Below are 26,462 nucleotides of genomic sequence, written 5' to 3'. Positions count from 1 at the left end.
TCCCTCTCCTTCATTTGCCTTTGTCCTTGAACTAATTCATCATTCACAACATGTCAAATAGCACAGCAAATCTTCCTGTTTCCTGGAATAGCCTATCTGCAAAGATAATCCACAAGTGTTTTTGTTGGTTAAAGAATATGATACCTCACCCAGAAAGTAAATAAATTCACAAAGTTCAATAATGAAGATGAAAATAAACTACAAATAACATGGAATTTTTAAACCTTTTATTTACCAAGAAAAGAAAAAATATGTATTATATTATCACTAAAAGCCTCTACATTTAATATAAAAATCTATAGTTTAACTAAGTTTATGCAATTATTTATGAAGTATATTGCTACATATTTTCTCCAAACAATTCTCAGTAAAATGAAGTCTACATCTTGATCCTCAAAATTTTAATTACAGAAGGAACTATGTTTTTAATACTCATTATTCTATTTCTTGTATTATTAACTATGTATAGTTTTCTTTGTCATTCTAACATTCTTTACTGAAATAAAAATTCAAACATAATGCATTACTTCAAAAGTAAAAGACCTTGGAGAAAATGGTAAAAAGAAACTGGTAAGAGGGGAAAAAGCAGAGATATGTGTGTTTCATAAAAATACATGCACATGAAAATGAGAGGAACATGAAAGTATTTCTGATTTCTACCACGATCCACAATTACTACTCACTCTTTTCTTTTGAAAGAAGGCACATTTTCCCTCTCAAAAATCAACCCAGATCTATTATGCTTAAAGAAATACCAACAGGGGGCCAGCATCCCAAAGGGATGCCAGTTTGTGTCCTAGTTCTCCACTTCCGATCCAGCTCCCTGTTAATGGCCTTGGGAAAAAGCAGCAGAAGATGGCCCAATTGCTTGGGGCCCTCCCATCCCACTTGGGAGACCCAGAAGAAATTCCTGGCTCCTGGCTTCCACCAGCCCAGCTCTGGCCACTGCAGCCAACTGGGAAGTGAGCCAGTGGATGGAAGATCGATCTCTCTCTCTCTCTCTCTCTCTCTCTCTCTCTCTCTCTCTCATCTCTGCAACTCTTTCAAGTGAATAAATACATAAACCTTAAAACAAAAGACATAATAGCAAAGAAATGAGCCACGCATGAATACATTAATCAAAATCATGCAAAAGTAAAAATGGGCAATGGTGTATCCAAGATTGAAAATAAATCAGCTTCCTTAAGCAAATCAAACAGAAGACTAAGTAAACAATATAGAGCCTAAGTCCTCAAATAAAACTTAATTATGAATTTTACTTATAAAACAATGTAGCTTCCCCTAAAAACTTTTGTTGCTATAATTACTTTACTTTTTAAAACTTAAGATATATCAATAATAGAATTTAATGAATCAACCCATGTAATTAATACATTGCACAGCTGGTTCTGGCAATCAAACATAAGGTAGGGTTATCTCCTTCATCCTTAGTGCAGGGGCACAGTTCAAAAGGCCATATGAGGGTTAGGCAAATGCCTAGTGGTTACAGTGCCAGGCAAAATGCCCACATCCCATGATGGAATACTTGTATTCTATTCCTGGCTCTGACTCTCAACTCCAGATTCCTGCTATGTACATCCTGAGAGATTAATTGGATCCTGGTCACACATAGGGGAGACCTACACTGAGTTTCCAGCACTTAGCTTCAGCCCTAGTCCAGGCCTGGCTATTGCAGGCAGGCACGTGGGGAGAGAACCAGAGGATGGGTACAACCAACAGATGGGAGCTAGTTCTGTTTGTTTCTTTTTATCTCTCAAGTAAGTAATTTAAAAAAATATATAAAAGCCATGTGATTCAAGCTAAAAGCATTCTTCTTTTAGGTGAGAGGGTGGTCCAGTCATACCACTTTGGATGTTTATTGTTTCCTAGTCTAATATTCATACCCAAAATTATTTTCTTAGCTCATTTCCTCAAGAAATTTCTCTAATTATAAGGAAATGCAATCAACTAATCCTTGAATATTATTAAATTGATTTCAGCTACATATCAAATTAATTTAGGATCTTGATCATCCTTATACAAACTAACATTTTGGCATAACAAATTTATAGAGTTAAGAGATCAATAAAGACAGAGAAAGTTTTATATGTACAGATGTTCATCACAGTATAACTTTTATTTTTTATTACATACTCAATTTATTTATTTGAGAGACAGAGGAATACACAGAGAGAGAGCTCCCAGCTGCTGTTTCACTTCCCAAATGCCTACAAAGGCCCCTGACCAGGGGCTGAAGCTGGAAGCCAGGAATTCAATCCAATTCCCTATGTGGGTGGCAGGAAATCAATCATTTGATCACCACTGCCTCCCAGGATCCGTACTGGCAGAAAACTAGAATTGGAAGTCCAGAGCTAGGTATCAAACCCAGGGAATAGGAGGTGTGGGTGTCTTAGACTGGATTTTTTAAAAAAATTTTTAAGGAATATGAATTTCATAACTACAACTTTAGGAAACCATAACAAAATTATAAAAATTATAAATCATCTAATATTCAATAAGACACTTCCTCATAAATTATGGTACATTTATGGTGATAAAATATTTATCTATTAATAATTAATTAAAATTTATAATATATTTTAAACATGTGAACACATAAAATGTCCAAACATTTCAAAGAAAATTATTCCTCAATGAACATCTATTATTGTGAATTAAAGAATGTTTTTAAAGATTTATTCATTTATTTTAAAGAGTTACAGAGAAAAGAAGAGATAGAGAAAGAGAAATCTTCCATCCACTTGTTCACTCCCAAAATGGCTGCAACAACAAGGGCTGGGCCAGGCTGAAGCCAGGAGCTTCTTCTGGATCTCCCACGTGCGTGACAGAGGCCTAGGGACCTAAGCCATCTTCTGCTGTCTTACCAGGCACATTAGTAGGGAGCTGGACTAAAAGCAGAGCACCCAGGACTCCAAGCAGTACAGGATTAAAAGAATTTAAGATGCATGAAAACAAGGATATTGGCTTTTTACTAAATTGTTTATCTAGTACACTGTCTGGCAATCAGTGAACTAGTAGTTTGACTAAAGGAACAAATTAAGAAATGAATTCTGTGAAATTTATAAATTTCATAGCTACAAATTAATAGCTGCTGTTAAAAACAACCAGGGGGCAGGCATTTGATGCACTGGCTGACTCCTGCGTCCTTAATAGAAGTGCCTGGTTTTGAGTCCTTACTCTGTTCCCATATCCAGTTTCCTGCTAATATATACCATGAGAGGCAGCAGTAATGAATGGCTCAAATGTGCGGATCCCTGTCACCAACTAGGAGATTCAGATTGGGTTCCCAGTTCCTTTGCCTGGTCTAGGCCCCAGCTTTTGTAGACATCTGGGAAGTGAATCAGCAGATGGGAGATCTGTGCCTTTTTCTCTGCCTTTCAAATAAAAACAAAAGTTTTATAACTATGGGTTTCAAGCTAGTACAGTATAATCAGAACATCTGAGTCACAGATTTTAAAATTAATTCAATCTGCCTTCATTGTATTTTTAAGAAAACAGAGTAGAGAAAGATTAATTTTCTGGAAATCATACAGGAAGATAATGAGAAAGAGAAAAAAAAAGAATGACAACACCTTATTAATAAGCTCTAACTGACACACACCCACTCTACAAATCAGTATGTTAACTGTTAAATATGAAAGGCTGATGTATTGGATGGAGCCCCGTTCTAGGCCCCAACAGACTAGATGAAACCAGAATGAGTCACTCCTGCTAGCTGCCATTTAATCAAACAGAACTTTAAAAGCAGTCAGTTTAAAAACCAAAACAAAACAGAAGATTCACAGCAACCAATCAGAAGCAGCCCAGTTTACCTGACCAGCGTAAGAAGTTCCCTCTGTTTTAGTCACGTGAGGAAAGTAACTATGTGCAACCAGTATGTTTTTCCTTCCTTATTTCTGCTTAGTTCACCTTTTTTTTTTTTTTTTTTTAAGATTTATTTATTTATTTGAGTGGCAAAGTCACAGAGAGGCAGAGGCAGAGGCAGAGAGAGGTCTTCTATATGCTGGTCTACTCCCCAGATGACCACAACAGCTGGAGCTGTGCCAATCAAAAGCCAGAAGCCAGGAACCAGGAGCCTCGAGCCTCCTCTGGGTCTCCTACATGGGCGCAGGGGCACAAATGCTTGGGCCATCCTCCACTGCTCTTCTAGGCCACAGCAGAGAACCAGACTGGAAGTGGAACAGCCGGAACTCGAACTGGCGCCCACATGGGATGCCAGCACTTCAGATGCTGGCTGCACCCCCACTCCACAGTGCCAGCCCCTTGGTTCAGCTTTTTTCTGACTCTAAAGCCTACCTCCGCTACTCAGCTCACTTGAGTAATATTTCTATTTTTATAAACAGGATGCTGTTCATTCTAATACTAGGAGTACATTTCATAAATTTTCTAAAAATTGTGCAAAACTAAATGAGCCCTTTTCTAACAACCTGGCCCTTCTTTTTGTCTATACACTTCCCCATCCCTAATTGGGACATTTATAACAGAGAATCTGTCCAAAATTCAGATAGTTATGGAAAACTAAAATGCTTGGGCCTTCAGGTGTTTGACAAATTAATTCTAAAAGTGACCTTAAGGTCACCTATAGGTTGTATTCTCACCTGCTTAATGATTAACTCCTATTCTCTTCCATGCTGGCCTATGGAGGGAATTCCCATCAGCTGCATTTCAGACTGCTATTCTCATTCTCATTCTAGCTTGGGTGTTTTTTCAACTAATTCTTGATTCAAAAGCTTTAAAATGAAAAGCAGTAATTTTCAAGCCTTTAACAGAGAAGTACCTCAAACGTTAAGGTAAAATCTTCTCCCCTGTTGTATAGAGGGGTCTAATGTTTTTATTAAAAAAAAAAAAAAAAAAGATTCCTAGCAAATGTTTGGTCTAATGGTTAAGACACCTGCATCCTACACTGGAGGTGCCTGGGTCCAGCTTCCTGCTAATGCCCACCATGGAAGGCAGCAGGTGATGGCTCAAGTGGTTGTTGGACCCCTGCCACCCATGTGGGAGACCTGAACTGAGTTCCTAGTTTTTGGCTAAGGGCTGGCTCAATCTAGGTGTTGTAAGCATTTGAGTAGTAAATCGGTGGACAGGATCTCTATCTCTTTCTCTCCCTCTCAAATTAAATAATTAAATAAAGTACAAAATGCCGTATCTTTGAAGGATTGTGTATATCACAGAAACTCATTCAAAGCTTGCATGTTATTACAATATGTACCATGCAAATATTAAAGTGTCTTAATTCAGTCACTACTAAAAATTAACTTTTTGTCAAAGAGTTTCCAGAAAAACTGGTCTACCTTGAAAATTGCTTTATCCTGGACACAAATTGGAGTTTAAATACGCAGTGTGAAAGATAACATGGCATCCTTTACATATTGTTAATAAAAAATACTTTTAAGGAATTAAGAAAATGCCACAAAGCTATATGAAAGCAATGAACCCAATTTCAGATTCATCATTTCCTTGAATGGGAATATTAAGGGGAACACAGGAAGAGCATGTGGTTCCATACATGCTATTGTTACTTTGCTGGTTTTTGTTTTAGATAGTGGCTTCACAGGTGCTTATTACCAAAACAAAAAGAAAACAACTATCATTAAAATAAAAACTAAATATATAGAAACAGGATATGCAGACCAATATTAAGAATATATAAAACACCAAGGACTATTAAGAATCCAATGAGAAAATAACATTTTTTAATTTTTTTTTTTTTTACAGGCAGAGTGGACAGTGAGAGAGAGAGAGAGAGAAAGGTCTTCCTTTCCGTTGGTTCACCCTCCAGTGGCCACTGTGGCCAGCGCACTGTGGCCAGTGCACCACGCTGATCCGAAGCCAGGAGCCAGGTGCTTCTCCTGGTCTCCCATGCGGGTGCAGGGCCCAAGCACTTGGGCCATCCTCCACTGCACTCCCGGGCCACAGCAGAGAGCTGGCCTGGAAGAGGGGGAACCGGGACAGAATCTGGTGCCCCGACCGGGACTAGAACCCGGTGTGCCGGCACCGCAGGTGGAGGATTAGCCTATTGAGCCGCGGCGCCGGCCATTTTTTAATTCTTGAGGAAAGAGTTTAACAGTAAGTGTGAGCTATATTACAGCCTGACCTTCTTTCACTCTTACCTTCCAAATACATTTTACATTTTAAAGTAACAAGATTTCTTCTGTTTTTCCATTCCTATCCCATGTATCTAAAACCTTCACATCCTTTTCCTCTTCACACTGAGCTTTAAAATTGAAAAAGATTTCTTAACCATGTCTAACACTTCTACAGGATAACTCACTACAGAATCTGACAACCTTTCCCACTCCCACTTTCACTGACTCACTCAGTCCTTCACTCAATCAGTCCTTAACAATCGCCATGAGCCAGATTTTATTCTAGGTAACAGAACAATAAAGAATAAATAGCAGTACAAATGAGGTATTGCGCCATCTCTCAGAGAGCTTGTACTTTATCTACTACACAGACACACTAATAAACACAAGGAAGAGGTATACAGTAACAGAGGTACATGCAAAATTATCTGGCATTCGGAAGAAAGGCTCCACAGAAGAGATAAACTGATACACCATTTTGACGTGAATAAGGGTCGGTAAGGAAGACATTCACACAAAAAAGTACCAAGGCTCAAAATAGAACAACAACCTGTTCAGGGAGGCCACAGGCGGCTGCATGCAGCCAGAGCACAGGCTACAATGGTATGTGATAAGTGAAAAGAAAGATAGGGTCTAAAATAAAGAGCATGTTTGAATTTCAGCCTGTTGGAGAACCCAGTCTTTTTCTGTTAAGGGACTGCTCAATACAACTATAGAAATTCCTTACTTTTCTTGTGTCATGGAATTTTTTGGTAGCTAAAGGTAGCTAAAGCCTACTGATCTGTTCTCAGAATGCTTTTATATACATAAAATAAAAGATACAGCATTCCAAATAATTCTTGCGGATACACCACTCAAGCTACTGGCGCATGAGCTTGGACTGTACTCAGTGACTTCTGTCACGGTGTGCTACCCTAAAATACAGCACCTGGGCATTTAAAAAAGCAGGAGGAAAGCCATTCTCACCTATCTCTCCTGAAGCAGATTCTGCAATCTATGACTGTCAATCTTTGAGCTTCCACCCTTCTTTCCTAAAGTCATATGATCGTCATTAGAAAGGTGCTCTCTCTATACCCGCACCAAAGGAGTATCCTTTTCTCTGAAGACACAGCAACACAGAAAGAATCTGAGAAAATAGGTATTGCTGCTAACATTGTATTATAGCTCTTCTGGCCAATCATACTTCTCAATGAAGATTCACCTTTTCAACAAATATTAAGCATAAGAAGACTCAAGTTCACACGTTCCTTTGGGTCTTCATTCCCTTATAAATGTCTTCCACATTATGTGAAATTTAAGCATGGTCTTCTTTTTTCTTAATCAGGTCTTTTGTTATAAGGGCCTCAGTCATGAAACAAGCAATCAGTGGGGAAAATAAAACTTTCATCCTCTTTGCATTCAAAGAGTACAGTATTGAAAGGGAGAAACAAGAGTTACTCTACAGTGAGAAGTTAGACAAATGCTACACCTCAGCCAAGTTTCATGGTTAAGTAACACCAACAGTGGTAAGTCACATTAGAAGGATGTATGCGTATCCTTGACATACAATGTGATAAAACTGTTACCTTACCTCTTTGGCATTCATCTCAAAGGCATGTGGAGCAGTCTAACCATGAGAAAAACGTTTTAAAATCCCACTTGGGTGACATGATATGAAATATCTGGCCAGTACAACAGGAAGGTCTGAGAAATTGTCACAACCAAGGAGAAATAAGGAGACATGACTAAAGACAAAGGTATTTCAAACAGTTTCTGGCAAAATGGAATTAAAAGATGTTTATTTGTTACAAACAATTTCAAAATCTATACATATATGAGGTATCTCTAGAGCTCATGTACTCTAGAGTACATGGAAAATGTACTATGAAAAAACTATGCATGGACTTCAAAAAAGCTTGCTCCAAAATAAACTTATCTTTTAATGCCATCTTCCATGAACTTTTTGAAGAACTCTATGTGGTCTCCTGGATAAGATCCCATAACATAAAAAGCACATTAGGCAAAACTAAGGAAATCTGAAAAAAGTATGAGAACACTTATCAACAACTGCTGAGATATATATACTACACTAATGTCGGCTGTGTTTGGCCCAGCAGTTATGATGCCCTTGTCCCACAATGGAGGTCTGGGTTCAATTCCCTGCTCTAACTCCTGATTCCAACTTCCTGATAAGGCAGATCCTAAGAGGCAGCAGTGATGAGTCAAGTACTTGAGTTCCTGTCACCTTTGTGGGAGACCTGAACTGAGTTCCCAGCTTTGGACTTTGAGACGAACCCACTACCTGTTGCCCAGCTATTTTTTTGTTTGTTTTGTGTGTGTGTGCATGCTAACACTGTGCATTTATTTATTTATTTATTTTTACCCAGAAACCTTTTATGTAGGGTATAAAAACTTCATACATTTCATAAATACAACTTTAGGAATATAGTGATTCTTCCCACCATACCTGCCCTCCCACCCCTCTTCCTCCTCCCTCTCCTATTCCCATTCTTATTTTTTACTAAGATCTATTTTCAATTAACCTTATACACATAAGATTAATTCTATACTAAGTTAAAGAGTTTAATAAATAGTATTTTGAGTATTTTATGAAGGGAGGGGTGTGAACCAGCAGAAGGCATCTCTGTTTCTCAAATATATTAAACCAAAAAATAGATGAAATTCAGTAATATATAAAGGAACAGTATGTACTATCTCTGCAATAATTTTGTAAATTTTAAATAATTCTAAAAAAATTTTCAAATATTTATTTATTTGAGAGGCAGAGTTACAGACAGACAAGAGGGGGGGGGGGGCTAGGATCTTCCATCCACTGGTTCACTCCCTAAATGGTCACAATGGCCAGAGCTCGCCAATCTGAAGCCAGGAGCCAGGAGCTTCTTCCAGATCTCCCATGTGGGCACCAGGGCCCAAAGACTTAGGCCATCTTACACTGCTTTCCCAGGTCATTAGCAGAGAGCTGGATCAGAAGAGGAGCAGCCTTGATTTGAACCATCACTCATGAGATGCCGGCGCTGGAGGCAGAGCTTAACTTACTATGCCACAGCACCAGCCCCTAAAATAAAACTTTTTCAAAAAATAAGTAAGATAAAAAGAAACAAGTACATTGAAATTATCTTTGGAAAACCCAAATCTGTGATGTAGAAATATATAGGCTTCTTTGTTAATGATTAAAAAATACTCAAAGGCATAAGTAATTGTGGTAATTTCAAAACAGTGATCAATGTAAACAATACTTCAAGTTACTGCAACAACCATAACATTACTGTCTTTCAGTATCCTATCTGTAGGGGACTGGGTCCAGAAAGCCCTACACATAGCAAAATCTATAGATGCTCAAGTCTATTACGTGCATACAACCCATGCATGACCTTCTGGTAAACCTGAAACCATCTCTAGGTTACTTATAATATGTAATGCAATGAAAATAGTTTTTATACTGTAATGTTTGTGGAAGAATGACAAGGTAAAAGTCTATACATGTTTAGTACAAATGCCTTCTTTTCAATATTTTCAATTTGCAGTTTCTTGAATTCACAGATGGGGAACCCATGGACACAGAGAGTCCACTGTATATAAAATTATCTGAGATTCTGGTGCTAACAAATGCCCCCAGTTCACACTGCTGCAGTTCATGGTCTAGAGTCAAAACTTAAGAAACATTAATTTCATTTACAGTGTAATAAAAGCAAAGATGCAGTTGATTTCCTATTCAAGTTCAAAGACCTTTGATCTCTATCCAAAAACCATAAAAGAAAACAGAAAATATGGAATAACACTAAATGGACACAATGTTGAGGTATCTAGGCTAATCATTCCAGGCACCACATTGCTATTCATTAAAACCTCACAACAATACAATTTCACAGATTAAGCTGTTTAGGGGAGTTATTTGTATAAGGCCGTATGTCCAAAAACAGATTCAAACTATAATGTAACTCCAAATGAAAACTGACAGAGCACCTCTAAAAACTTATCCAACTCGGCTGGCGCCACGGCTCAATAGGCTAATGCTCTGCCTGCGGTGCCGGCACACCGGGTTCTAGTCCCGGTCGGGGCACCGGATTCTGTCCCGGTTGCCCCTCTTCCAGGCCAGCTCTCTGCTGTGGCCCGGGAAAGCAGTGGAGAATGGCCCAAGTCCTTTGGCCCTGCACCGGCATGGGAGACCAGGAGAAGCACCTGGCTCCTGGCTTCAGATCAGCGTGGTGCGCTGGCCACAGCGGCCGGGCTGCAGAGGCCACTGGAGGGTGAACCAATGGAAAGGAAGACCTTTCTCTCTGTCTCTCTCTCTCTCTCACTGTCCACTCTGCCTGTTAAAGAAAAAAAAAAAAAAGAAAAAGAAAAAGAAAAAGAAAAAGAAAAAGAAAAAGAAAAGAGAAAAACTTATCCAACTCTACTTGGGGAACTTTTGAAGAACTCCCTACTGATTTTATTGTAACACACCAATGCTCCTGTTAAAACTTTCTGTTTGGGCAATCAAGTTAAGACTAAAAGGTATCATTTCCTAATGGTCCAAATAGAGTAATCATAATCAGCAGCCGCAACAGCTAGTCCAAAGGAAAAGGGTATACAGGGCTGTTAGTATCCTTCTGATGTGCAGATGTGCCTGTTGTGCCTTTTAAGCATCTCAAAAATATATAAGATACCAGAGAGATTTTAGAAACACTGGTTTAAGTATTTCTGAACAGCAGTTGGTTGAATTCACAGATTAGGATAGAGGCATTTTATTGTCAATGGCAGTTTCTTTGTTTTTCCAACTATCACTAATTCTGTTTTTTAGAATAGCAAGTTCCTACACTATAATGATCTATCTCCTAAGCTTCATATTCAAATGAATGAGTAACTGGCAGACAAACTTCAAGCAAACTTCCTGAAAATATTAACAGTGTTTAGTAATTCACTTTTCTCCATCTTCAACATTGCTTAGTTGACATATTCTATTTTATGAAAACAATGTCCGAATCATAATTTTTTCCTAAAATATGCCAACATATCAGGAATTCTAACTAAACATATTTAGATTTGATTTCTCAGCCTTTTAGCAGCTGTATCTTTGTTAAATTTCTGTAAGCCTATAGGGTTTTAAGTTCCATATTATCAGTCATCATTGGTAACTGATAATAAGATTTTTATTACGTAAATTTCTAAAGAAAAAATGGTTGTAGAGCACTGAGCAAAGTGTTAAGTGTCATTCACATAATTTCCTTAATATGGGGCTTACTTTTAAGTTCTAAATCTTCCTGTAACAACGTTCACAAAGGTTCTTTGCTAAAATACTTTTCAGTTAGTTTTAGCTGATTCTTTAAATAACGAGCGATTTGCTGAAGAGAAGGATTTTATCTTTCTTTGGAAGAAGCCAAGATCATCTCCATTTAAGGACACACAGCAGCTGCTGCTACACATTTCGGTTACCCGTAAGAAAGTGAAGCGGGCTGAGTTCACTACACTGTAAATATTAAAAAGAAAAAAAATAAGAAAATTAAAAATAGTTCCTCTAAAAGTAAAGAAGAGCATTAAGAATCAGAATTTGCAGGTGCGCAATTTAAGGAAATCTTATATAAACAAACAAAAAAAATAGACAAACAGAGAATAGGAGAACTACAAACTCTCTTTTCAAAAGGATTCTTTTCCCAGTTTCCGGTAAGATAAACTGTTCTAAGAAGCTCAAAAATATTATTCCACTTCTAAAAATTTTATTTATGACGGTACTGCAAAAAAATTATGGAAATTGGAATTAAAGGTAGGGTTTTTTTTTTTTTTTTTGGTGCAAAAGTTCTTTTAAATCCATGCACATGAGGGAGTCTTCAAAGAGTTAATGAAAAATGCTTACTATGAAAAATTAGGCAAGGATTTCAAGGTTTGTTTTTTTTTTTTTGCACCCAAGAAAATACCTTTTAATTCAATTTTCCATGAACTTTTTGATGTACTCTCATACAGTAATTTTCAGGAAAGCAAGTGCTACATTAGATGAAGTGCATTCTTGAAGAAAAACTACACAATTTAAATTTTAACAAATGTAAATCCACCCAAATAAAGCTTCATTAACTCGGATGCAACTGATTAGGAATCTACAAATACTCCTTTTTTTGCTAGAAAATTACCTTGATACTGTGTCCGAGTATTAAACATTTAGTAAGACTTTAAGGTAATCTAATGCAGCTGTTAAATAATCTTAATTCCCTGTATTTGCAAATCGCTATTTTTCTTGGGGTGATATAGCAATTTACATGAGAATTATTATTGATAAGTACATTATTAAACCTCAAAGTGAAGAAAACACAAGTGAGTTAAACACATTTATTAGTTCCTACTTCCACTATAAGGTTGATTTTAAAAAAATATAACTAGTTATTAGAGTGGTTTTCTCAGACACTATCCCTCTCAAAAATACACAGGACTAAGAAAAAAATTAAAACAGGAAAAGTATAAAATTTAATTCCGTGAAAATGATAACCCATTGCCTTACTTGAACTTAACATTATGAAGATACGGTATTAAAGCAATAGTAGCAACAACTCAATGAAAGTTGTTGCATCTAAGCCTATGTTACTCTCATTCTATTAAAATTCCTATTACAACTATTTTCTGTCTTCAATATCATCACCATCAAAATACGATTATCTCTAAACCTGAAAGTGAATAAATCTTGAGCTTTCTACCACCCAAACTTATTTTATTTATCTGCCATATTTTTTAAATTAAAAGCAAAAATCGAAGCACAAAGTGTTAGTGACCTTTCCATACCTAAAGATAAATGAAGTTCTAAAGTTTGGCTGTGGTAAGACTATGGTTAACCAATCAGAACTTCAGAATTCCTGTGTGACATCATAAGACCTCCCTAGAATACTTTTTCTCCTCCACCTACTGCAACTATTCCCATAAACCTGGTAACAGAGTCAGAACACTTCCCAGCTACAAGCCCATTAAGACCTCACACTACTTGATATTCTGTACTGTGGTGATCACAGCAGCCAAGGTAAGAAATGGATTTCACTGGTTTTGGTCATTCATACTTTCTGAAATTCAAACTCACTGAGTTCTTAAAAAATTAATCATAGTTTTTAAATCTCAGTTCAAAGTTAGTGAAATGTTTGAAGTGGCAAAATGCTTAATATCTAAACAAATGTTTATCTATATAGTGACAGTAAAAAATAAGATTTAGTTTTAAAATTTAAAGAATCATATTCATCTTTAGCCCTGAATTGGTATTGTCGTTTAACTTTCACTTTTATTTTACTGTTCAAATTTAAATTTCTGCCAATTTAAAAATCTTACAATTGTATTATCATATTTAGTGGTGGTGATAGCATAACTTCACACAGAACAATGGCATAACTGTATTGTATCTTACTCTACTGAAATATAGTGCAGGAGTAGGCTATATATTTGCATCTGTAATAGTACGCATAGTTGTGTGACTACAACATGCACATTATCAGCAGGCTTATTCAGTATTGTCATTATGATCCCTTACTTAACTAAATAGAGTTTAATATATCATATTTAGAAATGTTCTTAAAGATTTTTCCTCTCCATAAAACTCAGTCAACTTTAATTTTAATTTTAAGGTATTTACTAATACATTAGATTCTGAGGTTCTAGCAAATACATGGATAATTACTACAGAACAATTTTCATGTTAATGTAATATTAATATAAAGAGAACAGAATCAAGAAATGGGCAAAGTCTAGGCAACTTTTAACAAACACTTCCAAAAATCCCATGTTTTTAATGAATGAAGTTTCTTTTATTAAATTCAATACAATATCATAAAGAACAAATTTGAAAATTTTAAAACATTTAACACAAAAATATAAAAGTCCTTGTAAAGGTACAGAAAGTTTCAATACTTTCAAAATAGAGATTATTTTAGCACTCACATTCTAAATATCTCACTGAAGCAAATTTGATTACATGAGTGATTATTCTGCCTACTAATGAATACACTTGTTAATTTATTGTCCTCTAGTGTTCCTTAGTTTTTTCTCTTTTGAGCTTAGCACGAAAATGACAAAAAGAAAGAAATGTCCAAGAATTGAGACAGTACAATATACTTGACTTCTGTTTGAATGCTACCATATTCTCTGTTAAAATCTCAATTTATTAGATGAAATGCTTCCTTATTCTTAAAGTTCTATCAGGGCATAAATAAGATGATATTTATTTCACTTTATTTTTGTATTATATACATTAAAAAAATTTATCTTAGAATTTTCAATTCTTGTAACAGTGTAAACTGTACTGTTTTCAGAACAAGCAGGAACGTTATAATTCCATAAGCAGTATTCCTTAAACATTTTTAATTTTGTCTACCACTAAGTAACCCTAATTTTTTTCAGTATCTTTGTATTTACAAAATGTTTTTCCTTTGTTCTTATGTAAGTCACTCTGTGAGGTGGTTTCATATACATATCTCTGCATTTTTACTCAAATATCTATCAAATTACATTCTAATACTTTAAACAGGGTATTCAAGAATTCTTCCATTGTATCCAAATTTTACTACATCACATATTATTCCAAAAACAAACACCTAGAAAGAGCAGAAATTCTATTAAGATTATCCTTAGGTAACCAGTGTGCTCAGGTTAACAGAAATTACATTGCTAAAGTGACTGCTGTTCAAATTTAAAACATAATGCCTACCAATGAGCCATATATTATGCCCCATCTAGTTCCTCTCTACTTTAAGATAATACTTTTAAGTATTGTATGTTTATAAAGACTTATGGTTTAAAACTAGTGTTACATAAGATGGAGAAATATGAAAGAAGCATAAACTACTAAAAAAAAAAAAAAAAAAAGCCCTAGGTTTCAAAAGCATGTAAAAGAACTACAGAGTACTTGCAGGAGTCACATCAATATCATTTCCTAAAACATGAAACATCAAAATTAGATTTTACGAAAATGAATCTTGATGTGAAAGGAAGGGGAGAGGGAGTGGGAGAGGGGAGGGTTGTGGGTGGGAGGGACGTTATGGGGGGGAAGCCATTGTAATCCATAAGCCGTACTTTGGAAATTTATATTCATTAAATAAAAGTTAAAAAAAATTAGATTTTAGTAGATAAAAAGAAAACCCATTTGGGATGTATATTAATTTTTTTTAATCTCACTAATTAGAGGTAGGAGAATATTTGCAAAAATAAAGTAAAAAACTTACTTTAAATGTATTATATAAAGTAATAACTACATGCAACACACTAAAAGTTTAACTGAAAACCTAAATTTATGGTGTAAATCACCTCTAAATTAGACTATATAGTTATTACCAGTCCTAGAAATGAATAGAGTCAGTTGTCTTTTTTTTTTGTTCTGAAGAGTAATTTTCTAAATGCACTAGTATACATAAATATTTCATTTGTTCCTCTGAATTCTTTGTATGTCTGATATTGTATCTCTGTTTCAGAATTTAGGCCAAAATGCAAACTGCCCAACGTCATGGAGCTAGGCAATACAGGGCCTTTGGCAGGCACTTAGCTCTATGACTCTGAACCACATGCACATCCTATACCACTGATCAACTTGGCTTAAAAATAAACAATGACATTAACAGAGCAAAATAGACTGAAAGAATTAATACTTTGCCATTCTACAAGACAAATTTAGAGAATCCAACTTCTTCTATTCATTTAAAACAATTCCATTTAATTTACAGTTAAGTTGTATACCAGGCATTATATTCCTAATAGCCTAAATGATATTCTATGGATCATTTTCAAAACCAGGGACTATAAGAAAGATATCCTTAATTATTAAGCAATATACCACAACCAGTCAAATTAAAGTTTCCTGGGCTGATCATACTGGCAAAGGAACAAATATAGAGTTTGGAAATAAAGTAAATAAAGCAATAAACTTATAAATTAAATGAGTGGTCTCTCTGAATATTTCCAGAAACAGTACATCAATGTCTTTAAACCCTGCATGTATTACAAATACAGTGCCACCCCAGTACACTTACAGTCCTCTGAGGCCCTCTAGTGTTTTCTAAAGGTACTCCGTCTTCAGGGTTTTCAAATTTAAAAAAAAAAAAAAAAGCTGATCAATTCACTCACATTAACAAGGGTGTACTTATTACGTGGCATTCATTTTTCCTTAAGACTTCCCTAACATGCCAAGATGATATTCTCTTCAAAAAATAAGTAAAAATCTGAAGTCTCAACTCCTACAAGGCTGAAAATCGCATTTTAATTGCAAATTAGTTTCTAAATCATTTTACTATTTAAAATAACAAAAGAAAAACCTACATAGAAAATATCAAAAGTAAAACGCCAACTGCAGAGAGAAAATCCCTGTGCTATTGTTTAGAGAACCCTCCTCCAGGCAGAGCTTTACCAGCATTTCACTATGGGGGTCATTTAGGAATCAAGAGGATACTGATTTTCTTGTGTGCAGGCAGAAGCACTTGAAGACGCAAATATCCAGCCTGGATCTACAGTCTTCACTGTTGCTGCCCCAAAGTAATGTCAGACAGAAATTCAAGTTTAGTGTTAGGCAACGTCAAAATGAAAATGTGAACTCTGGTAAGCCAACTGACTGTAATCTAATGATGAAGTTTCCTAATTCATTTCAACAAGTTTAAAAAAGAAAAAAAAAAAGATGTAGACACAATAACTGCGGGCCCATTTGTGCAAATGGAAATGAGTGGTAGGAAAAAGTAAAAACTGAATAATTCTAATACAGACATATCTGTTTATCCAACCTCAATCTGTACAGAATTCTAATCTACTAAATCAACTAAATGAGAAAAAAATCCATCTGCCAAGACTATAGCCTTAGATATTTATGACTTGAATGCACTAGCAAAATATACCCATGTTTACAAGAATAACAGACATGCAAACAGAAATAAAGACAGGGAAGCAAAATTTTAAATTCCACAAATATAAAGAATCTCAGGAATTTGCAATTTCAACAGAAATAATATCCCAAAAAACTGAAAGTGCTTAATTTACAAGTGGCAGTTACTAGTCAGTATATACAGCATCATTAAGGTGTCAGTTGCCTAGCAAGTCATAAAGCAGGCCACCAAAATTTTTCAAAAGTCTGCTGAAGGTCCACTGTGCACATACATCTGACACTGTGTTGCTGAAACAGAACTCATACTAAGGACTCCTGTTGGAGCTGACATACAACCTTCTACTCAGCGTGTTGCTTAACACAGCCCACGATGTGTGTTACGAATGAAGGTTGCCCTGTGGTTTTTCTCTTTCCTCCTCCCACTTCAAAAAACAGAACACTGTTTTGAACTTGACTGTTAACTTTTAATTTTACCTACTTTGAGCACATGGATTACAAAGGCTTTATAAATACTACAAGGAAGAATAAAAAGCTATTCTTCCCATCTCTCCAAAAATTAGAATAATTCTGTGGGAATTTTTCTGCCTCTTATATGCAATACAACAGATAGGGATACAGCATTTCTTTTGTTGTTGTTTTGTTTGTTCTAAAGATTTATTTATTTACCTGAAAGGCAGAGTTACAAAGAGAGAGGAGAGGCACAGAGAGAGAGGTCTGCCATCTGCTGGTTCACTCCCGAATTGGCCACAACGGCTGGAGCTGTGCCTATCCGAAGTCAGGAGCCAGGAACTTCCTCCAGGTCTTCCCACACAGGTGCAGGGGCCCAAGGACCCGGGCCACCCTCCACTGCTCTCCCAGGCCACAGCTGTGAGCTGGATCAGAAGTGGAGCGGCCGGGACTCGAACTGGCAGGCACAAGGGATGCCGCGTAGGCTGCGGCCTCACCCACTATGCCACAGCGTCTGCCCCAGGATCTAGCATTTTTACAATCAATCTACTATCAAGCATCTTTCATAGTTTAAATATTCGGATTTTAGATCCTGAATGATAAATTAATTTTTTTTTGACAGGCAGAGTGGATAGTGAGAGAGAGAGACAGAGAGAGAAAGGTCTTCCTTTGCCATTGGTTTACCCTCCAATGGCCGCCGCGGCTGGTGCGCCGCGCTGATCCAAAGTCAGGAGCCAGGTGCTTCTCCTGGTCTCCCATGGGGTGCAGAGCCCAAGCACTTGGGCCATCCTCCACTGCCCTCCCGGGCCACAGCAGAGAGCTGGCCTGGAAGAGGGGCAACCGGGACAGAATCTGGCGCTCCGACCAGGACTAGAACCCGGTGTGCCGGAGCCACTAGGTGGAGGATTAGCCTATTGAGCCGTGGCGCCAGCCAATAAATTTTTAAACTAATCTGTAAATGAATACTTTCCTGTCCCCGAAAGTTAACACATACTGTCATCCTTTTAATAAAAGAGAAGGAAGTAACTTCAGTTTCCATGGCTGTTTAGGCCTCATGCAAGTTCTCAACATTTTGACACAATCTATTTCTGAATATTCTTAAAAAGGGACTAGAGGATATAAGAAAAATGTAAACTATGTTTCTATACTCTCCATCAAATATTACTCTAATAACAGCTTGCCTATAAGAAAGGTGGTCAAAAAAGAAGACTGCAGGACTTCTAAATTCCCAGGGTTACTGTCAGTGCAGAGTAAAGAACGCTGAACACCTGACAACCCTGCCATAAATTATGAAGCAGTGAAGGTCACAGACAACTCCAAAAATAGGATTGTTATGTTCCCACACACAACTTCCAATTCTTAACATATGCCAAAAGCCCCATTTTCTATGGATGTAATCTGGCTTATTTACAGATTTTAGAAGCTCAGCAGAATAGGACTCAACTTTGTATACTGCAAAGTGTACAACTACTAACTAAATTAACCCCCAACATTTAATGCATACCAGTAACAGCTTGAAAATATTTCTTTTCAGCTTTTTGTATCATCAGATCATGAAGTAACTACAAATCACTGTAAATTTAACAAGAAATAGGTCACCATCTTCGTTGGTCTTCTTTACACCCAATTTGTTTCCAGCAATAATTTCTCCTTTTTCACAAACAATTGGCTGTTGTGGTATTATGAAGTCAGCTTTAAAGATTATTGTATTATATTTTCAACAATGGGAATACACATTTATATACAGCCTAGTTTAGGTTAATACTGTGTTTATCAGCAGACTCTCTGGAACTTATTTTCCTCATCTGTGACAGGAAGTGACAAGAAGAATATCAGAGTGTGTGTGTTTAACCAACAAATTCTATTACTTTACCTGATTAACCTGTTAATCACAGCATGGTTTTCAACAGTTTTCTAAAATTTTCAGTCATAAAACTCCCTTATTCAACTTTACTGATCTAATCAAATGGTGTCAATTATGCACTAGACACCAGGATACAAAATGAACACACAGTTCCTTACTCATGAACCAGAAGTGTAATTGGGGACACAGATATGTAAATTTAAGTTACAGCACAACCTGTTATTCTTATATAGATAACACGGAAGTCCTTGAAAACCCATCATAGGTTTTACCTTAATGCCTAATTCTACCTTAATGACTAATCAAAGATATTATTAGGAAGTGATATTTAAATTGGGTTTTCAGATCAACCAAAGTTTGGCAAACAATCAGAAGGTGGAAGGAGGTGGAAAGGGAGTACAACAGGCAAAAGCAGAACAACATGTGCAAAGAACAAAATAAAAAAGGGAACAGAGTATTTATGGAAAGCTGACATGTTGCACGTGACTGAAGTACCCACTCATAAATGTCAGGGCAAGGATGATTCCTGTAAACGCTTCTTGATGAATTGCTGACCAGCCCTCTCCTTGCCCAAGTTTATCTCAAAATAACTTTTAAAACTCAGACTTTAAGACCATTTAAGCCCTCAAGTTTTATAAAAATAGAAATTACCAATGTTAATTCTTATGTTTTAACTGTATCATTAAATGTTCTCATACAAAGTGACTAGTCAAAAATATAAAGGAATAAATAAAATCTGCCCACACTTCCCCAATAATATAAATTCACTGATATAGCACAGCAAATACATGCAGAAGTAATGTAAAGGCTGCATGTACTCAAAGAATGAAAACTTTATTTCTATAATATTTTTTCTGAAGAAATCAAGCAAAAGTAATTAAATAAACAGTTTTAGCTGTCATTTTCTAAGTAGGGAAATTTACAGATACGTTTAGTCACCTGTGTTGGACAATGAAGACTACATGTTAGGGAAACGCAGGCTGTTGCCAATTCTTTATAAAATAATGAAGTCAGGCAAGCACTGTGGCATAGTGGGTAAAGCCGCAGCGTGCAGTGCCGGCATCCCATATGAGCACCAGTCGTAGTCCTGGCTGCTCCACTTCCAATCCAGCTCTCTGCTATGGCCTGGGAAAGCAGTGGGAGAATGGCCCAAGCACTTGGGCCCCTGCACCAGCGTGGGGGACCCAGAAGAAGCTCCTGGCTCCTGGCTTTGGATCAGGCCAGCTCCGGCCATTATAGCCATTTGAGGAGTGAATCACAGATGGAAGAACTCTCTGCCCCTCACTCTACCTCTCAAATTAATAAATAAATAAATCTTTTTTTAAAAAATTGTTTGCTCTAAGTTGGCTGTGTGGAACTACTTACTACAGACCAACACACTGAGGGACAGAGTCTTAAGACACATGAAAGTCCAGTCAATTACACAATTCAAACTGTAACAGAGCCAACTTGAAGTACTAAACATTACAGAGTTGGGGCAAGTGTTTAGCCTATGGTTAAAATGTTCACATCCCAGTGCAGAATACCTGGGGTTACATTTCTGGCTCCAGCTCCTGACTCTGGCTACTTGTTAATGCAGGCCCTGGGAGACAAGCAGTGATGGCTGAAGTAACTGGGTTCCTGTCACCTACACGGGAGACCTGGACTAAGCACCCAGGTCACAACTTTAGCCTGGGTCAGTCCTATTGATGTGTACATTTTGGGCATAAACCACTGGATTGGCTCTCATGTGCTCACGTGCTCACACTCACTCTCATTAGCTCGCTCTCTCCTTCAAAAATAAGTATCTTGTTGGGGAAAAAAAGAAAAACCTAACCACCATATACTACATAGTTTCTTTTGAAAAATAAATGTTGAGTTTAACTGATGCATGTCTTTACCTGTCCCATTCTTTCAGCACTTGCCTCTCTCAAGAATGGGGTTAACAGGATGAGGTGGGCTCTCATAGGATATACAGAGACTAGCAAGAAAATGAAATCTGGCAGCTGGGGTAAGGTAGTAAAATCTTGATTAATAATGATGTATCAACAAGCCATGCTGAGGAAGTGAACAGTTACAGTAAATACACTTAGTCTATAGTCATTGTGAAGTTAATTTTAGAAAAGAAACTCCTTTCACATTTACAAGATCTGGCAGAGGAATAAATTTGCTAAGAATCTGTTTTACTCTTTTTTAAAAAAAAAGATTTATTTTATTTATTTGAAAGGCAGAATTTGGGAGAGAGAGAGATCTTCCATCCCTGGTTCACTCCCCGAATGGCCAGGGCTGGGACAGACAGAAGCCAGAAGCCAGGAACTCCAACCAAGTCTCCCATATGGGTGGAAGGGCCTTAGTACTTGGGTGGTCACCTGCTGCTTTCCCATCTACAATAGCAGGGAGCTTGGATCAGAAGTGGAGCACCAATACTGGATGCTGGCATCACAGGTAGCAGCTTAATCTGCTACACTATACCCCAGCTTCCGTTTTATTCTGAATTTATTGACAGTCATTTTCTCTGAGCAATTAATTATGGGATTTTAAAATTCCATTTTAAATTTCTTATTTCAAAATTGAAACAAACATTCTGATGGAAGATGAAATATCACCAAATGTTAATATCAATTCTTTCTGGACAGTTATTTTATAGTTAGTGGAGTTTATTTTTAGGTTTATTTATTTACTTATTTATTTGAAAGGCAGAGAGAGAGAGAGAGAGAGAGAGAGAGAGAGAGAGAGAGAGAGGTTGAGGGAGAGAGAGATCTTCCATCCACTAGTTCATTCCTCAAATGACCACAATAGCTTGAGACTGGGCCAAGCTGAAGCCAAGAGCCAGGATTCCATTTGAGTCTCCCACGTGGTTGGAAGGCATTATCTGCTGTTTTCCAGGCACACTAACAGGGAGCCTGATTGGAAGCAGAGTAGCCAGAACTCGAACTGGCACTGTGATATGAGGTGCTGCCAATGTCCCAGCAGTAGTTTAATCTGCTATACTATAACACAGCCTCTACAGTTAGTTTTAAATCTCTACCTAGTTTTCCTATAATGGCATGCATTAACTTTTTATTTGATTTTTGTCTTATTTCAAACTTTAGGCTCCAAAGGCAGGAAAAGGTTATGGGAGCCCTCAAAAAAGGCAAGGTAGACACTTCTATTCATAGCACAGGTCATCTCTAAGTAGGAACTGCTGGTGGTAGACAGTGAGATGACAACAGTTACTATGCCTTCCAAGGTTGAAACTCTTCAGTACTTAAATTTTGTTAAAAATGTTTAAACTTACACTCTATAAAGCTACGAAATTATAAAGGAATAACAAACAATTTGAATTTATATTTCTTATAAAATGCTACTAATTTACCTATCATATTTTGGACTAAAATTAAGATCCACGGAATAACTTACTTTATGCATTTTTCATGAGATTGGTTCTGGAGCTATCAGTACACTAAATGATCACATCAATATGTTTACAGAGAAACAGACTTCAACTATATGTTAAGAACTTTTACCCAAAGAGATAACCCCCCCCAAAAAAAAAAAGTTGTACTATAAACCAAATCATACTTCAAGTCACTCTGTGTGAAAGCAAAAACTGAAGCTACTACATTCCAAACACAGGACAAATCAAACAGTGATGGTATGCCCCACCATTAAAAAGAGACAGATACACAAAAACATATGCATGGACACACAGACTACAGACATTTGATATTTTATCGTTCTGAAGATGAATTAATGCAAAATTGCATCTTACAAGTTCAGCAAATATATTACACATATGATCCTAATCTATTCACTATTGTTATATTCCAGGCTACCTAAAAGAAGACAGTCCTCTCACATCTGGGACCAGCTTTTTAGCTTTCTCTTGACATATTAAAACTTCAGACTTCCTGCCTTCTTAGTGCCATGGAGAAAGTTCAATACCTCACTCGCTCTGCTATAAGAAGAGCCTCAACCATTGAAATGCCTCAACAAGCACGTCAAAACCTCCAGAACCTATTTATCAATTTCTGTCTCATCTTGATATGTCTCCTGCTGATCTGCATCATCGTCATGCTTCTCTGAAGTTCTGCTGAACCTCCAGATCCGTCATTTCCCACATCAGCTTAAAGTCTACCACCCCATGAAGAGAGGAGAACACCACGTAACAGACCACGTCCTGAACACAAGAATTTCCTGGTGAAAAGGTCGAGATTAAGAGTAAAACAAATTCTTGGCAAATGTATTCATTTGCTGGATCCTCTAACCATGAAAGGGCTTTGTTTTCCAAAATTAACTTTAAAATGACTATAATTCAAGTGTGTACAATGTAACTGCTGACTTCTTCAACATGGCTTATAAATTTCTATCCCAAATCTTTTCTGAGGATGAAATAAGAGCTTAATTTTGAAACAGCACTGCTAGCAAGTTCACTTCATATGTAAAGCATTAGCTTCACTCTTCGGGGTAAATATAATTTATATTGCACTGTAATAGCTTCTTTGATACTAAGTATTTTTCAGGTCTCCATTGAGTACCAAAATAATTCAAATGAAGTGTCATTATTTAAAATAGCCACTGATTCCTCATGTTTGTTATCGTTATTATTATATTACAAAAAAGCCTTTGTAGTAACCCCTTACCAAAACCCACATGCTAAAACAGAAATTGTACTTTTTTTATGCTATTTGTATTAACACTTTAAAAATCTCTGAGAATCAAGTGGTTTTGTAGGGCCTTATTCTTACCTAAATAAAATTCCCCTCAATTAATTTTCTCTAGGAAATACAGAACTGAAGTACATGGAAATAAATTTTAAGTCTGATCTCTTGAGGACATTATAATCAAAAGATGAGGACTGGTGGGCAATTTAATAAACTGCAGTGTGGTTGGCCATCATTACTAACAGAATATAGTCTCATTAGTTTTCGGCACTGTAGCAGATTATCTGAACTGCAGTACCTGATTTGCTATACTATATCTTCGTAATCATGAAATTTTAAGACTTCACAATGATTTTACAGGTTGTCCTCTACCTAGCATCATGCTCAATGTGGACAAAGAAAACATGACAGGAAAAGAAATTATATGAAGCATTAAAAATTAAAAATTTGAATTCTTTCTCCATATAGTATCTAATTCTTGGATTACATTTTGAAATGAACTTTGGTCCCACCTAGTATTTATAATAGGATATGACTATTTCCCTTAATTTATCAAACAGATGGTAAACACTGTAAGTGTTTCCTGGGCTAAATGACAAAGCTAGAAGTGCTAATCTGTAATTACTGAGCTAAATAATAAATCCAATGATCCTAACTAATAATTATTTTCCTGCTGAATATATCAATATTCTCTCTGATCATTTTACAGCATCTTCCAAACAATTCATAAAATAACTGAATAAAAATTTGGTGTTGGAAAATAATTCACCAAAATTTCATCATTTAAGTTGACCCCAAAGTTTAAAATCAAGTCAAAGGCAGGCAAATGGCGCAGTAATTAAAACACTCCTTGGTATGCTCATATCCTGTAGCAGAGTGCCTGGGTTCATGTCAGGCCTCCACTTCTGATTCTAGCTTCCTGCCAATGCAAACCCTGGGAGGAGGCAGATGATGGCTCAGTACTTGGCTCCCTGCCACCCCCTGGGAGACCTAGATTGAATTCCAGGCTTCTGGTTTCAGCCTGGTCCAGTCCTGGCTACTGCATTTGGTGAGTCAACTAGCAGACAGAAGGAAGCTCTTTCTCTATCTTTGTCTCTCGCTTCCTCCCCCCACCCCCAATAAAATTAAAATAAATTTTTTAAAACAATAAGTTGAACCTCAAAAAAAAGTTAAGCTTAAAATGGTTTACACCTATGTAGCATAATCCTACAATTTTAACTTCAGGTCAAGACATACTACTAATATATCAATTATTAAAAGAGAATGTATAAGTAATCATATTTGATAAAATGTGGTTACTACAAGAATTTGAAATATCAACACTGATCTTGGATTCTACCTAATACAAGTTCTGGTAACTGAATAATAAAGGAGAAACTGCTTTTAAATTCTCTGAATCCCTGATGATGGAAAGTGGCATAGTTTTGGTTCACAGATATCTGAGCAACAAAGAGAAAAGGTGGTCTCACACTAACAGGATTTCTTCAGTGTAGCCTCACCGAAAGGTTGGAGATCCTTAATAACAACTAGAGGGCTTGTAAACACAGGTGATAAACTTACCTGACTGGTCTCAGTAACCATCTATTCAGAAAGTATTTAAATTCAATAATTAGCTGTTCCGTTCTTAAAAGTAAGTGGAAAATCTGAACTGATAATTATTACATTGTTCATTACAATATAAATCTCAAACTAATAAATGTAAACTTGGGTTTTTCCTCAGTAATACAGAAACAAAAATCGTTTTCATTCTTCATTCTATCTTTGATAGAAATTAAAACCTGATACTGTGAGTATTCAGAATATTCTAACTCAGATTATAATGTTAAAAAAAAAAACCCCTCATTCTCTAAATGGAACTACTCTGCTTATCATGATGTGTAAAGAGTAAGATACAAGAAAACAGTGTATTAAAATTGTTTTTAATTCTAAATGCTAGGAAATGAATTCAAATCTTAATTTACTGAATAGTTGAAAAAGAACTAAGTTTTAAATGTTGAATTGTGATCCATTATATTTTAATTGATTAAAAATGTGTATTTGTTTAATGCAAATAATCTGAATTATTTGCATTAAAAATAATGTTCTTGGTGCAGACATTTAGCCTAGCAGTTAAGATGTTGGTTAAGACACCAGCATCCCATATCCAAGTACCTGTTTTGATACACGGCTCTGGCTCCTCACTCCAGCTTCCTACTAATACAGATCCTGAGAGGTAGCAATGATGGCTCAAGTAATTTGGTTCCAGTCACTCTTGTGGAAGACTTGGATTCAGTTCCCAGCACCCAGTTTCAGCCTGGTCCAGTCCTGGCCATTTGTGGGCATTCAGGGAGTGAACCAACAGATGGGAAAGTTCACTCTCTTTTTCTCTGCCTCTTAAATAAATAAATAAAATTTTTAAAAAAACTATTCTTGAACTCAGTGAAATGGCTTTCTAATATTCTCATGATACTAACTATAAAACATTCTACTTATACTGTTTTGATTTTCTAGATTTCTTTCTTTTTTTGAGTGACTCTACAAATAAAATGAAATCATGATTCCTAGTACAGACACAAGAGGGCAGACCTATATAAAATAATGAATTTGCCTTTACCTAGAGATTATTTCTTTGATAATTTTTTTATTCTTCTGACAAAGTAGGA

The 26,462-nt window shown here is 36.4% G+C and overlaps 3 protein-coding genes across 8 annotated transcripts in view; 1 reads left to right on the top strand and 2 right to left on the bottom strand.

The window, feature by feature from the left end:
- Window positions 1-26,462, bottom strand: part of MCM9 (minichromosome maintenance 9 homologous recombination repair factor) — a 404,677-nt gene that overhangs the window by 54,528 nt on the left and 323,687 nt on the right. The window lies entirely within an intron of this gene.
- The window catches only part of CEP85L (centrosomal protein 85 like), a 184,618-nt gene that overhangs the window by 90,493 nt on the left and 67,663 nt on the right, over window positions 1-26,462 (bottom strand). The gene's annotated exons all lie outside the window — the stretch shown is intronic.
- Window positions 12,972-23,462, top strand: PLN (phospholamban). Its single transcript, NM_001082621.2, is given in 2 exon segments — window positions 12,972-13,062; window positions 22,988-23,462. A coding segment is annotated over 1 exon segment (159 nt). The 5' UTR covers window positions 12,972-13,062; window positions 22,988-23,083; the 3' UTR covers window positions 23,243-23,462.

Source organism: Oryctolagus cuniculus, chromosome 5 (genome assembly GCF_964237555.1).
Source record: "Oryctolagus cuniculus chromosome 5, mOryCun1.1, whole genome shotgun sequence".
Taxonomy (NCBI): Eukaryota; Metazoa; Chordata; class Mammalia; order Lagomorpha; family Leporidae; genus Oryctolagus; species Oryctolagus cuniculus.
Note: the sequence above shows the minus strand (reverse complement) of the source record. Positions and strands in the feature narration are given on the sequence as shown.